Genomic DNA, 16103 nt, shown 5'->3' on the forward strand with positions numbered 1-16103 from the left:
CCCTCAGCTCTACAGAACTTTTTAGCGTGTTTCAGCTCATTGTTTTGGTTTTATGGCCAGAGACTTGTTTTGGTTCACCCTCACCTCTCTGATAAACCCAGTGGGCAACCTCTGGGGTCTGAAAAGTGAAGCCAATGCTGAAGTGCCTTAAACTTGCATTCTTTCTAACAGCCAGCAGGGGGCGACTCCTCTGGTTGCAAAAAGAAGTCTGATTGTATAGAAGTCTATGAGAAAATGGGCCTACTTATCACTTGATTAATTATCTCAGTAAACATTGTAAACATGAGTTTATGGTCTCAATACCTAGTTTTAAGTCTTCTTCAATACAGCATGATGTTCATTTAGTAAATTATGGTCCCATTTAGAGTCAAATAGACCATAAAGCAGGCTATACTTTAGGGCGTGGCTACCTTGTGATTGACAGGTTTTTTAGAGCTTTAACCCTTTCACAGTGTGTTTTCAGTTCATGAAAGTTAATTGTAACATTTTGATCGCCTAAAAATGTCTTATTCAGTGTTCGGTTGTCCTTATCTCCACCCTCTCGTGTCACTGGTAGCAAAAAAACAAGATTAGCCGAAGATTGCGACGACCAAATTGCCGAACCTGAGGCTTCAAAACCGTAGTCCACCCAAACCAATGGGTGACTACGTCCACTGCTTATATACAGTCTATGGATAAACCCCATGTATACTAAATGTGTCTGTCTGCTGTTCGGTGCTGAGTAGGTAGAGACTGGCTGGTGAACATAGTGGAGCATTTAGCAGCTGATGAAGGCTCAGTAATTTCCTGAAACAGCTGGACACTGTAGTGGACTATTTTCAGTGGCGGTATTAATCCACATTTGGTGCTCTAGTGAGTATTTGGGGCAGCAAGATAATGTATGTAGGATTAAGTGAAAATAAACTACATGTGTGTGTTCATGGTAATGACAGAACATGTCACCCAGAGCAACAGTGAGGCTCTTTAATGTGTTTTTCATATTTTCTGGACAACAATTGAGCTCTAGGAGGAATAAGATATAGCAGGCTTTGGTTACACAGATATTAATTGTTAGTAGATAGACTCGTTGTTGGTTTAGATATTTTTATGGGATTTACTGACAACAGGATATCAACTGGAAATGTCTTATCAAAGAATAAATAAGAGTCTGATAATCTGACCAGGAATTTATGTACTCCAGTTTTTGAGTGCTAAAAACACATTTTAGTTGCTTGGTTACTCAGCCCTTTAAATATTTGAATGTCTCAGTGTACATTTACACATACACGGTTACTTTGTTTGTTTGTATGTGTCACCTGTAAACTGTGCCAGTTCCTGATTGGCCTTCAGCCACAGAATCAGACTCGTCTCATCCGCTCTAATGACTCTTTGATGTGATGTGACGGTTGGATCTCGGTCCATGTCGACACACCTACTTACCCTCTGACACACACACACACACACACACACACACACACACACACACACACACACCTGGAGCCATGCCTACTAGACTGGTCTTCAGCCATATGTCCTGCAGTGTAGCGTGCTCACAGACTCAGGCAGCCTGTGCAGCTCAGTGTGGTTTCAGCAGGTTGAGCCGTGGACTCGTTTGAAGCTGCAGACGAATATGGAGACTTATCATTCTACTCAGTCTGTGTATCTGAAACAATGCAGGATGGATGGATTAATGCGTTTGCTCACTAATCCTCAATATTCAGTAGGTATTATGTCTCAGCCCTGTAGATGTGGACTGTCCATGTCCAGACTCTGAAGCTGTGTTGAAGCGTAAATGTTGTGGTTGTCAGATAAACAGAACATAAACAGTGTAACGGTGGTAATAATGTTAACGTCAGTGTTGGAGATGAGAGCAGTGCACGATGTGAAGCAGACCTCAGCTCCGTTAACTGGTGTTTGTTTTGGTTGGCTTGGAGAAACCAGACGGGTGGGGCTTACTGCAGCAGAAACAGTCAGGTAGGGCTGAAATGATTAGTCGATCGACAGAAAAGAAATAATCAGCAATTTTGATTAATCGTTTAAATAATTTATGATGCAAACATTTGCAGTTTCCTTCTTCTGAAATGTGAGGATTTACTGCATTTTTCTGTTTTATAGATTATATTAGATTAGATTAGATTCAACTTTATTTTCATTGCACAGAGTACAAGTACTGAGACAACAAAATGCAATTTAGCATCAAACCAGAAGTGCAGAGTAATCTTCAGAATAAACAGTAAATATACAATGTAGAACCAGCAGTCAGGGGTAGATGTAAATATGCTACGATATATACTGAATGAATATTATTATAAACTAAATATCTTTAGGTATCAGACTGTTGGTTGGACAAAAACAAGACATTTAAAGACGTCAGCTTTATTTCTGGGAACATTTTTCAACATTGGCATTTTTTTTTTTACTAAATAATTAATCAGCAGTGATGAAAGAAGTATTCAGATCCTTCACTTAAGTAAAAGTACTAATACCACACTGTGAAAATACTTCAACAGTATTATCAGCAAAATGTACTTTAAGTATCAAAAGTAAAAGTACTACTCACTGTGCAGTAAAACATTCTGTCAGTGTTGTTCATGTTGCATTAAACTGCTGTAGATGTTTACGGTTGTGCTCATTTGAACTCTTTTATACTGTATACTGCTGGGTAGTTTAATCTACAGCAATGCATCATATTGTATAAAATCATTAAATGTTTGTGAGAACCACGTATCTCTAAAAGGTCAACGTTTCATGAGCTCAGAAGAACAGGCCGGTTTCCAGCTTAGTGACGATGCATTTTCCAGCTGATCCAAGAGGGTTTTTAAATAGTTTACCGTATTTAGCTTAAGAAGTAGGAGGATTTCCTCAACACATAAAGAAACACTTCATCCTTCAGTTTATCAGAAACATGCGTTATCTCGGACAGAAGTTTACTTGTTAATGTTTTTATGCCTCCACACCAGCGAGAGCCGTGGCCAGAGGCATTACGGTATGTCTTCAGGTTGTTCGTCCGTCCGGTCCATTCTCGTGATATCTCTGCAACGCCTGGAGGGAGTTTCTTCAAATTTGGCACAAACATCCACTTGGACTTGGATAAACTGATTAGGTTTTGGTGGTCAAAGGTTGCTGTGTGACCTCACAAAACACTTTTTTTGGCCATAACTTAAGAATTCATATCCTCATTATGACAATTTCACACAAATGTCTAATAGGATAAAATGATGAAGTGATGACTGGTTGACGGAGGCATGCAACTGTGAGGTGATAATTCGAGTTTTTCATTGTTTTTGGCACCCCAGCTGCAGATATGAGGATATAAAAAATCCTATTTTTGTCCCCTTTCCACTTTTTACAGTTTTCAGTTTTAATTACTTTAATCTATGTAATCTCTCTGAACAGCCTCCTCCTTATAGTCCAGCCACCAACGTCTAGATGAGAGGAGCAGGGAGTTAATTAAAATGTTTATACGTTCATTATTACTGTGAGCTCACAGCGATTAGCTTTACAAGCAGCAGCGAGTGATTAGTGGACTTCTTTTGCCCTGTGTTCCACTGCCCTGTGTGATTAGGTTGTTGGGAGAGGAAGACACTCAGGGCTAAAAAAAAAAAGCATTTTTGATTTACTATATGGAAATATTATGTGTTGTCCTTTACATCTAATGATGACGACATGGCCGATACCTAATAGTTGGAGTAAATTAGTCTTTTTTTGACAGGATGAGACGAGACTGATGGATCTTTTTAACGTGTAACTTTTCATTTATTCATATTAAACCTTTTGATATGGAGTTAGCGGCTTTGGAGGATTTATTTTGCTTTTCGAACAAATTTAATTTACGGTAGTCGTGGTACTTTTGGAGAATAGAAAGGAGTGCTGCTAAATTCATTATAATGTGTTGTGTTCTAGATTGATGTAAAACTAGAGGGTTTTTTTTGACAATGAAGTGAAAGGCCCGGACTTTATTGTGATTCTGATACCTCAACTCAGGCTATCTCCAGATACAGAGTGCAAGTAATCCAATACCGGTACTCTCTTTTCACAAATTTAAGATTTGTATATCTCACTGCTTGGAGCTCATTGCAATTATTTTTATGTAAGGTAACATGAGACCAGGGGTTGCTGAACTGAATCAGCAGCTTGTGGGTAGTAAATATGAATAGAACTAATTACAGAAACAATACATTTTTATTATGATATTGACAATAAAACTTGTATTTAAGGTGCTGCATATCAGATTGGTTCATAGGAGCAGGATAACAGCTTGTGACAGACCGCTCAACTGTGAGGTATCAACCGTTAACTATTTTCAAATTTGTTCGTAGTTTCTGTCAGACCCAGATCTGATGTGTGATTTTAATCAAAAATAATCAGTTGTGTCTTGCAAATGAGAAGAACATTACACAGAAGCAATCGTAGCCACAGCGCAGGGCAGCACAAAGAAATAAGATGTGCTCTGTGACTTTTAAGAAATAGAGGACGGTCTCATAATGTTGGACACATTCCAGAGCGGCGGATGTTTTATTGCTGTGTGTTGTGTCCAGAAGCGAATCATTTGATTTGCTGTAGAGATTGTGACGGTGATGGTCGCAGTGTCACCTTGTGTGTTTACAGATGAGAACAATGTCTGATGAGGCAGAACAGAGAATGTGTGATGAAGACTTTGGTTCGGACGAGGAAGGCGAGGAGGGAGACGTGGAGTCTTTCCTGGAGGACAACAGCAGCGAGCTCATGGACCGACTGAAGGAGCTGGAGGTGAGTAAACAAAGAAAACACACATCACGCATCACTAATTAAATTAAAGGAGTTAAGTAGACTTGTGTAAGACCCAGTGCTGCCATGATGGTCAGAGATTGTCAGTCAAAACAACAGAAAGTATATATATTAAAGGGAGAGTTCGGGTGTTTTGAATTGGGGTTGTATGAGGTACTTATCCGTAGTCAGTGTATTACCTACAGTAGATGACAGCCAGCACGCCCCCAGTTTGGAGAAACAGACAGGAGTTACCGCATGGAAGCAAAACAATGTACTGCTGTGGTCGGGCGGGGCCGGCAGCAAAATGTATTTTAGCCACCTAAAAGAAAGGTCGACCTAAAGATATCTGTTCAGTGTTCATTCTATGTGAAGCAGAATTGAACTAAAAGTCTAAAAGATGTTGTGTGCACAGTAATATTCAGATAAACTGCCATTAGCTTTAAAAAGAGTAAACGTTTACGAGAAAAGACCTTGTTTGTTACGAGATTCAGGTGAGATTGAAGAGTTAATTTCATGCTGTATTGCTCGTTATATAATGCTTTTAAAGGAAAGGTTCGACATTTTGGGATATATGATTATTTGCTTTCTTGCTGAGAGTTAGATAAGAAAATTGATACCACTCGCATGTCTGTAGCTTAGATTAGATTAGCATAAAGACTGGAAACAGGGGGCTCTAAAGGCTAGCTCACAAATTAACACGTTGTTTAAGCCGTACAAAATCAGAAATGTAAAAACAACAATTTGCCATTTTACATGGGGGGTTCTGCACTGAACTATTAATTGACTGGGACCAGTAGCTCCCTTAGGTCTCTGCTAGTCGCCTGGCAACTGGTCTTTGCAATAAAGCAACTGAGTGTATTTCCCAAAATGTTGAACTATTTTAGTAAAATGTTCTTCCTTTCTGATGAGTTCTTCTCGTTGGATGATTATGAAAACATTTGTGTTTTTGGAAAGAAACCTTTTTTTGTTGGCTCATTTTATTTGTTTGTTATTTCCTCGCATTGAAATGTCATATAAGAAGTTACACTGTGTTCACGTCTGACACATGTTTCACCGGAGCAACTGTATTTTTGGTGTTTTATGAGTCCATGTGAGCTGGGCAATTATATGTGCGTGACACAATAAATAATGTTTTATTGTTGTTTCCCTTCCAGGCAGAAAACTCTGCTCTGATGTTGGCGAATGAGAGCCAGAGAGAAGCTTATGAGAGATGCTTGGATGAGGTGAGTTCACGTTGCAGAATATCATTTAGAAACTTAAGAATATAATTATAAATTCTGTGTCAAATGTGATGTTCTCTCGTGTTATCAGGTGGCCAACCATGTGGTCCAAGCTCTACTGAATCAGAAGGTAACATACAGCTATAGTTCTGCATTTGTGTTGGAGTTTAACCAACTGTAGCACCATCAGTTGTCTCACTGCTCCGTGTGTCACTGAACAGGATCTGCGAGAGGAGTGCATCAAACTGAAGATGTTGGTGTTTGACCTGGAGAGACAGAACAGAGCACTTTGTGAGCTCTTTCAGCAGAAACTGCCCAACCACCCCACTGCTCACTACCAGGTAAATCAACTGTAGTGATTCACAAATGAACTTCTTCCACTGCTGTTATCAGATCATTTACTAAAAGCTGGAGTTGGTAATCTTCTTCACAAACATTATTTTATTCCTCTGCTCCGGCGAGGCATTATGTTCTCGGGTTGTCCGTCTGTACGTCTGGAACATTCTTGTGAACGTGATATCTCAGGAGCACCTTGAGGGGATTTCTTCTAATTTGGCACAAACGTCCAATGAAGTGATTTGATTTTGACGGTCAATGACCTCACGTCCGTCCCATTGTGATAGCGATATATCAGGAACGCCTGGAGGGAATTGTATTACATCTGGCACAAACATTCATTTGGACTCAAGGATGAACTGAAGGTCACTGTGACCTCATAAAACACGTTTTTGGCCAAGAATTCATATGCTAATTATGATAATTTCACAGAAATGTCTTATAGGATAAAATGATGAAGTAACGACATTTTGGACATACATGGATGTAAACTGCAACTTAACTGGTTGGCGGAGGCATACAACCATGAGGTGGTAGTTCTAGTTCATTACATCCTGACAGCAATCAATAAATCAAATGCTCTGTCAAAAACAAAAACAAAAACAATCTGGTATCTGTGGCTGTTGCAGGACGGTAATAAACCTGTCCAATCATTTAATTTGGCCCGAATTAAATGATTAAATGGGAAATAATTGGCTACTGTAGATTTCTGGACTTGGAGCTAGTGCTGCTAGCTACTGTTATTGGAAAAGAGTTTGCGACACTGGGCTTGTTGTTCAGTTGGATAATTATTGAAATCCAGCTTACTCTTGCTAGTTTCTTAAGATTACCAAACCTAGCTTTAAGTGAAAGTAGTAATACAACAATGTGAAAACACTCCAGTGCAAGTCCTGTATTGATAATGGTATTTAATGTCACTCGAGTCAGTGTTGGCTGAGGCTGAAGACTACAAGTTTGAAAATGAATAATCTGGGTGTGTGGAGTTAGAAAGAAGTGAGCTTACCAGACCGCTGCTTCAGGTTAGAGGCTCCAGACTACATTAGCTACTAGCTCCTAACATAAAGTACTTGGCATGAACTGTCAGCGGTGGAGTTGCATTGTGGGTAATGTAGGCGCCAGGTCAAGGACGGAGAATGTGTGGAATAAAAAAAAGATGTGTCTGGTTTCTCCTGCATCGATTTTGATCCTGTCCATTGAGAGTCTGACATTGTTGCTGGAGTAGAGGGAGTACTCTCTTGAGTAAAAGTATTATCAGCAAAATGTACTCAAAGTATCAAAAGTAAAAGTACTCATAATACAGAGTCAGTGCCCCTGTTCCAAATTGCTTAATAACATTATTGTTGTATCTGGTGGAGGTGGAGCTCATTTAATCTATAACAATTCATTATAGTTTATTTGATGATCATATATTTGATATGTTAAATCATAATCTGCAGAGTAACCAGTAACTACAGCTGTCAGATAAATGTTGTGAAGTAAAAAGTACAATATTTCCCTCTGAAATGTTTTGGAGTATAAAGTAGCAGTAAATGTAAAATACTTAAGCAGAAATACCTCACAATTTTGCTTGAGTGCAGTACTTGAGTAAATGTACACAGTGCACAGCTCTGATTCTCAAAGACCAGATGGAGATGCTAATTTCTTTTTCACCTCAGCCTCATTCTTTCAGACGCTGCTGAGCCAGTAATGCATCTCAGCCTTTTCACTTCTGCTCTATATTGTTCCAGCAGATGCCGGAACAATGTAGCTCCTAGTTGTCTGTGCATACAATAGCCTGTAGTGTATACAGTGTCATCATAATTGCCTCATGAATCTCCCGTTACAGGTCCAGGCGGGACCCCTCCCAGACTACAATGCACAGCTGCACAATGACTCTGCCAAACAGGTGGAGCCTGCACAGACTGAAGCACAAGCCAAGGTGGTGATTGCAAAGACTTTATCAAACATTGAGAGTGAAACTGTGGGATTATATCATAGCCTCTGAGTGAGACGTGTGTGACGTTATAACGTGCTCTGACATTTCCTCCTGTTTTCAACTATTGTGCTTAAAAAAAGCTAATCTGCCCTGCACTCACATCCTGTACGCAAACACTCTATAAAGGTCTTTGGTGAAGTAAATTGTTCATTGAATTGCATGCTGATAGAGATCTCTTTCTGTCCAAAGGGAAATGGCTACCGCACACAACATGCCTCCCCCGGCCCTCGTGGCCCTGCCGCCTCCATGGAGGCCCTGTCTCCCTTCTTCAAGAAGAAAGCACACATCCTGGAAGTCCTTCGCAAGATGGAGGAGACGGACCCTCTGAAGTTTCACCCGGCCACCGCGAGCTTGTCTTTTTGTGACTACAGCCAGGTGCTCATGTCCACAGAGGCTGTTTTGGCCACAGCGGATCCCCTTCCACTACCAGGCAAATCCCACCACACACACTGCCACTGCTCCTGCTCTGACACTGACTCACACCAGCATGTCAACGGCGACGGGGCAGTGAAGTGTGAGGGAGGGAACACCTGCTGTTTACACTGCAAGAGGAGCCCAGACAGTCCTCCAAAGCCATGCAACCACGTCTGTAGTCCTTCAAAAGCCAACTCCGCCACCCAGAGCCATGTAGTTCCTGCAGCTGCTATAAGCGAATGTCACAGTAAGAGCAGAACGGCGGAGTCTGTTCCCCCGCCTAAACAATGCACCAAGAATGAAGCCAACCAGCAACCAGCGGGCGCCGCCGCCGCCGTCGTCCACTCTTCAGTCCCAGAAGCAGCCGAGATGATGGAAGTGGAGCAAGAGCAGGATAGCTCTGAGAGTTGTCTAAACGCTAGTGCCTCTGAAGAGCTCACTGGTTTCTGTCCCACCTCCCACCTGCCCAGTTCTGTGAATGAGAGCGCACAGATCTCCCACTGTGACATGGAGACCAGTGATGGCGTTCACAATGGCGTCAACACCGCCTTGTCGAACGACCCCTCAGCCGTCCCGGAGAAAGACGTCGCAGATCAGGAGGCTTCTTCTGTGAGAGCCGGTGCCTCCGTCAGCCCCAGCCCGTCCTGCCTCAGCGAGGTCAAAACCGCCGCCATCAACTCGCCGTCCAAGCTGCTCAAGTTTTTGAAGATCCCCTCAATAGGGGAGAAGTCTCAACCTTCAACCTCTGCTGTCCGTCTGAGCCCCCAACTCACCCGCAGCTCCAGGATCCCCTGTCGCACCAACAACTACGAGGTGTACCACTCTCCCGTTCCCACACGCAGAGCCACCACCACAGAGAGGTGCAGGCAGCCCCCTCCGCCGCCCGCCAGGTCCGAGTCCTACCCCGCCACACACTCAGCCCCGACCTCCCCTCCTCAGCCTGAAGACGTCTGCTCCCCGCCCGCAAAGGAAATAAGCTATAGCAGCCTCTCTGCACCTAAAGCCAGTGCTGCTTCAAAGATGGGCGCTCCTCCCTCCACGTCCTCCTCCTCACCCAAAGTATCTCAGAAGGTCCCTCATTATGAAAATGTCTGCGTTATGTCTACCAACTCTAGAGAAGAGGAACCAACCCAGGGCCTCGAGAAAAGAACCACACTTCCATCCCAAACAAAGGTGAACGGCGGTGAGAGGAAGCTCGTTAAATCGCTACCAGAAAGTGTCCTCAACCCTCCTCCTCAACGGAAGCAGTCGTCCTCGTCCACGTCAGAGTCCACATCAGACGATGAAGAGGATTCAGACAGCCCGGTGTGGGTTAACCATCACGGCCTGCCCAACGCATCCGCCGTCGGCAAGGCCTCACAGGGCAGGGCCAACTACTCACAACCCAGAGAGAAACAGGAGGCAGATGTGAGGGAGATCACTGTGCAGAGCTCCGAGGTGGCCCAGCCGCCGCTGCCGCCTCCACCTCCAGCCAGGAGGGGCGACTCCTCTTCCATCCCCAAGAGGCCTGCGGCCGGGGCGGTGAGGCCCCAGGCTGATTCCAGTCACCACGCTTTCAAAGACAGGCTGGCTGCGCTGGGAAAGCTGAGGAGCTCTGAGGATTTACAAGTCGGCCTCAGGCCAATCGACACGGTGAATGAGGGCACTTATGAAGAAGAAAGGAATAAGGCAGCAGAGAGGCCCTTGGAGCTCCTTAAAGAGGAGCAGAGACATTCAAAATACACAGACTCTTTGGATGGCAAACCCAAAGTTAGTAGTGGTGGTTTGAAGTACCCGGGCTCATCTCAGCTGTATGAACAGGCTGTAAAATCTTCTTGTGCAGTGGTGGTTAAACCAGAACTGTGCGTGACCAAGACAGAAGTCTCCAAGAGTAAAATTGGTCTGCCGTCGCCCAACGCAGATGCTCCGCAGGTACTACGCAACAACATCAAGTGTCCTGGCTCCCTGAATCTGGCCTATAACCTTAAACCTGTTGGGCCTCACATTAGCAACAGCCCCAACAAAATCCCCCCAAAGTCGCCGTCCAAACCTTGCCAGGGCCCATCCGTCCACAGAGGGGGGAAGCCCGCAGAGTCCCCGCGTTACTCGTCCAAATCAGAGGAGAGGACCAAGATCAGCGGGAAAGGGAAAAAGAATCCGATGTTTGGAGACAGCCTGCCGCCTCCTCCTCCGAGACCTCCGATGTCAGAGGGAGAGAAGCCGTTGCCGCCGGTCCCCAGCCCGCAATCCGCCATCGAGCAAAAGGTGATGAAGGGCATCGAGGAGAACATGCTGAAGCTCCAGGAGCAGGACAGAGGAGGGCAAGGCAGCGAGGTCAAGCAGAAAGCCTCCAACGGCATCGCGAGCTGGTTCGGCCTGAAGAAGAGCAAGCTGCCCGCGTTGAGCCGCAAGGCGGACGCCGCCAAAGCAAAGGACGAGAAGAAGGAGTGGAAGATCAACATCCCCTCAGTGGGCAGGGACTCTGTGAAAATGGCCACCAGGTGTAAAGAAGGAGTGGAAGGCCTGAACATCTCGACTCTGATGGAGAAGGCGGAGGGGCTGAGGAGGGCGCTGGAGGAGGAGAGGGCGTACGTGGAGAGGTCGGGGAGGGGTCACTCCTGTGAGGTGGTGATGGACCAAGCTCAGGGACAGCTGGCGGTCATGTACAGGGGAGCGCGCTCTGACAACTTCATGCAACAGCTGCTGAACAGGTGAGGACTCAACAAGGTCAAGTGGATTGGAAGGCTGCCATAATAACCATTAGTAGTTTAAAGGAATAGTTTGACATTTTTGGGGAAACGGCTTATTCAGCTTGTCATATAACTTTTTTTAACTCTTTTTTTCAGCTTCTCAAATATGAAAATACGCTGGATTTTTTTGTTCTTCTCATCTAATTCTCAGCTTGAACATGAATAACCGTATTTCCCAAAACTGAAAACTATACTTTTAAAAAAGAAATGTGCTCTATTTTTATTCTCAGTGAAATCATATTATCCATTACAGTTTTGCATAATGACATAATAACACAGGAATAAGTAAAACATAAATAGATAGTAAAATAAATAGTAAAATAACTTAAAATAAATTAATAAATAAAAACACAAAGATACCAACCAATTGGATTCATAGAAAATAAAGTAACTATACATTCACATATCTATCATCTAAGGGTTAAAGGGAAAGGTGAGTTGGGGTTGTGGCTATATTAACAAGCCTGTCTGGATCTTTGGGGTTGCAAACTACTCTTTCCAATGGGAGGATGCTAACACTTACCTTTTGTGTGGTAAAGCTTGGACATCTAAACTGAAACTTAACTTGTGCTTGATAAATGTAGAGTGGACGGGAAGGACGTGATCAGCGTGCCCCAGCGCCGGCTCTCGTTCGACTGTAAGAGCTCCAAGCCGGTGTTTTGTCAGCAGGGCGACATCATCAGTCACATCACCAGTCGTGACGATATGGAGAAGGTACTTCATTAGTTGCACTATTTACTTCTCTGTTGTCAGACTCAAACTGACAAGATTTTTACATTCACAATAGCGATAAAACAACCTGACTGGGAGGAAGACACGACTCACTTTCCTTTAATGCATCAAGCTCTCAGGTTTCAGTAGTGCATCAGTAAAATACAATACTTTATTTGAGTATTTCCAATTTATGCAACTTTATACAGTACTTCTACTCCACTACATCTCAGACAAATGTAGTGGAGTAAAAAGTACAATATTTGTCTAACTACCCAACAGTATATACATGTGTTCAAATTAGTACAACCTTCAGCAGTAAAATGCAACATACACATTAATGCAGCAGTAATGTTTATCCAGAAACATCATATATAATAGTAAAACACTAACGGAGAACCTTTTAATTTTCATACTTTAATTTATTAATTCATTTAGATTTTGTTGATATTACTTGTGTAGTTCAAGTAAGGCTTTGAATGCAGGACATTAACTTGTAGTGAAGTATGTTCACAGTGTAGTATTAGCACTTAAGTAAAGGATCTGAATACTTCTCCCACCGCTGGTGAAGTTTGTTCTACATCGTATCAACTTTCACACCTAAACCTGGCTTGGAATTTGTTCGACTAGTTTCCTGCGTATACTGATGTGAAGAGCCGACTTTCGGTACATTCACTCCTCCACCTGCTGCTTTGTTGTTCTTTCATGCAGGGATCAGACAGAATCGGCAAGATCACGTCAGATGAAAACCTCGCAGATTCAGTTCACTCTCAACACTTCGCAGGTAACAGTGTCTGCCAGGAATTTATCAGAGCAAAGAAATATCACACATTTTTAAGGTTTATGAGCGTTACGACCTTGTGGAAGATCAAACCAGACTTGTGGGGAACTAGAAATAGATGAATGAATATAAAAAGAATTTCACAGAGTGAGAAGTAAGTAAATGAATATATTTGTTATGTATTATCACAGGAGAACACATCAGAGGTGGAATGTACATTTACTCAAGTACTTCTTCTCTACTACATTTTAGAGGCAAATATTGTACTTTTCACTCAGCTATAGTTACTTCTCTGTGAAATAATTTACATACAGAAAATATGATCAACTTATAAAATATGATGCAATGTTATAGATTAAATTCTCAGTATAAGAAGTATTTAATATCAGCTCTGCCTCGACAAGCTGCAACATTAATCTTTTCCATTCAGTAGATGTCACATAGAGGTGGTGTACATCATCTGGGAACCTGAAGATTAATTTTAGATGCAGCTCAGCACTGTGTGCCAGGTTGTTCTCGTCATAAATCAGAAATAGATAATTAATTAATTAATTAATTAATTAATTAATTAATTAATTAATTAATAGTTATGTAACAGAAGTCATATAGTAATGTCAAAAAAGTCATAACAAGTAATTTTATTTATGTTAGTGCTTTTACTTAACTCATATTTTCAATATTTTCTTGGGGGGTACAAATTTGTTTTATTGAAAGATGCACAATTTACAGTGCAATTGCAATATGTAAGAAACCTTAACATTTCCATTCATGCATGAGAAAATAGATTTAAAAGAAAGGAAAAATATGCACGTACACTGATACACGCCAGTGTACTTGTGTATATATTATTAAAGTTGATGATAATCATTATGTTTTAAATTAACCTTTTTTTTTTATACAAGTAAAACAGTGATGATTACTAATAATAAACCCAACCTATTGTAGTGGTAATGAATGAAAATGGTATCTATAAAAAATAAGAATTGTAATAATAATAATAACAGTGACAATAAAAGAAAACATTAAATAAAAATATAAAGTAAAGTGAAATGAATGAAGAAACACACACATATAAATAACAAAAGTATTAATTTGAAAAATACAGGCACATATACATGTGTATTAATATGCTCATAAGGAGTAAACGCACCAGACCGTAGTTGATACATTTTTGAATGCTTTTTTATCTGTAATATACCATTACACTGAGGTATTACTACTTGTACTTCAGTAAAGGATCTGAGTACTTCCAGCATTACAAATCTATAACAATCCATAAGGGCTTTACTGAAACATAATTTGCATATTTAGGGGAAATAATTTGGCTCACACCTTAATTAGCATATCAAAGGTAAAAATAAATGAGGCCACGCCCCCGAGGAATATCTATTCAGAAGCTTCAGATAAAGATAGAATAAATTATGGGGAATTCATGAATTCACACATTTATTTCTTAATTCATTTGTGCCTTTTGTATTTATTAATTTGTTTGCAATTATTCATTCATTTATGCATTTACACATCAGTCACAGAATCTCTCCCACGTCTGCAGGTTCCGGTGCTTCCACTTACACCCTGGACAGCGGTATCGGTACATTCCCCCTGCCTGACTGCAGCAGCGGTGCAGCAGGACGGAGCCTGTCCAAGACGAGGCCCGGGGCTGAGCGCCACTCATCCGGCTCCCCGGGGAGGGCCGGGCGACGGGCCCGCACCCTGGACAGAGAGCCCACGTCGCAGGAGGAGTGCTACGTGCCTCACAAACAGCTGATTCCCACCATTCAGTACGGCTCAGTGCTGGAGGGAAGAAGCCCCGCCGGCGTCATCCGTGAAGGTGCCGTAAAATTGTTCGACTTTTTTCCATAATAACGGAACATTCAGAGCATTGTTAGACGTCACAGTTCTTTTATATAGCCTCCAAACGTTGTACTTGTGTATGATATTTACATACTGTAGAACTTTGAGTCTGCAAATTGTACTGCACTCAAATACACATAAAGCAGTGATGCTATAACAAGAAGTTCTGGTCATCTAATAGGGAAATATTCTGATGATATCTTTGTCAATGTTTGATTCACAAGGATAAAAGATCAGGTGTTGATACTTTCTATTGCTATCTTAAAGAATATTGTTGTATTGTTTGTTTATTGTAGCTCAGACTGACGTGTGGCACTGAAAATAAAAGTACAGTCATGCTGTGAGGCTGTAAAGAAAAGTAAACTGTTACAGACAAACGTTTAGGTGCAAAATTTGTTTTTGATCCATCCAAAGTAAAAAAAAAAAAGTCACGCATAATTTCAAAATATTGGCAATTGCTTTCCTGCTCACGTAAATTGTTCTGTTCATGTGCTTGTCTTAAAAGATGAACCCTTTACCTCAAAATAGTCCTGGGTTTTGATAGTGAATATGCTTCTAGTTATGACGTGAGAAATAGTTAATTTATGATTCATCATTAAATTCAGTATCTCAGTTTTGTGTGTTAGCATGTTAACATACCATATGCAGTTCAGGCTGATGGGAATGATGTTAACTTTGAAGGTATTTGGTCATAAACCAAAGTTTGAAAAAAAAAAAATGTTGATCTGATGATGGTGCCAGATGAGACGTCACCACAGTTGATAAAGACCAGGAATATCTACACCAGTAGTTATCAAGACATTTCACTCAAAACCACAAATGTCAACCTCATAGTGGGGCTAGAGGAAAAATCAGTTCAGATACATCCTCTAGGGAACATGAATGTGTGTACAAAATGTCATGGCAATTCATCCAGTACTTGTTGAGATATTTAAGTTTGGATCAAGTGTCCAACATTTTAGGTTGTCATTTAAACATTTTTAACCTTCCTCGCCTTGAAATGGGAATTTAGTCAACAGTTTCTGCTCCTGATAGATTCTGTTTAGTAATGACGTGTGGAAAAGAGATGAAAATGTGTTTTTAATCACTCCATCTACAGACAAAGAGGCACATGGACCAAACATGTTTTCGCCTCGCTCGAAGACTTGGACCTTCCCCAACCTGAAGACTCCAGCAGGACCTGCAGAGGTTTACCTGGCAGTGGAGGAGGAAGAGGAGGAAGCGGTGTCCTTTGGATCTCCATTCAGAGGGGTAGGGATAGAAGTTAAATGTGCAATAAGTATTAGTATATAAGTATGGTTCCATACAGCTGCTGTAACTGCTCTCTCTGTACCTCTCTATCTCTCTGACTCCTC

General features: G+C 41.8%; 1 protein-coding gene across 6 annotated transcripts in view; it reads left to right on the top strand.

Annotated features, from left to right (window-relative positions):
- nckap5l (NCK-associated protein 5-like) overlaps positions 1–16103 on the top strand; it is a 46558-nt gene that overhangs the window by 25073 nt on the left and 5382 nt on the right. For all 6 annotated transcript variants that reach the window (XM_074643358.1, XM_074643359.1, XM_074643355.1 and 3 more), the window contains exons 3-12: positions 4588–4728; positions 5883–5951; positions 6040–6078; positions 6170–6289; positions 8110–8202; positions 8449–11363; positions 11987–12116; positions 12825–12897; positions 14447–14725; positions 15848–15999. In XM_074643358.1, coding sequence (XP_074499459.1) covers positions 4588–4728; positions 5883–5951; positions 6040–6078; positions 6170–6289; positions 8110–8202; positions 8449–11363; positions 11987–12116; positions 12825–12897; positions 14447–14725; positions 15848–15999 — 4011 coding nt within the window. The remainder of the gene's footprint in view (positions 1–4587; positions 4729–5882; positions 5952–6039; positions 6079–6169; positions 6290–8109; positions 8203–8448; positions 11364–11986; positions 12117–12824; positions 12898–14446; positions 14726–15847; positions 16000–16103) is intronic.

The sequence above is a fragment of the Sebastes fasciatus genome, chromosome 8, assembly GCF_043250625.1.
Source record: "Sebastes fasciatus isolate fSebFas1 chromosome 8, fSebFas1.pri, whole genome shotgun sequence".
Taxonomy (NCBI): Eukaryota; Metazoa; Chordata; class Actinopteri; order Perciformes; family Sebastidae; genus Sebastes; species Sebastes fasciatus.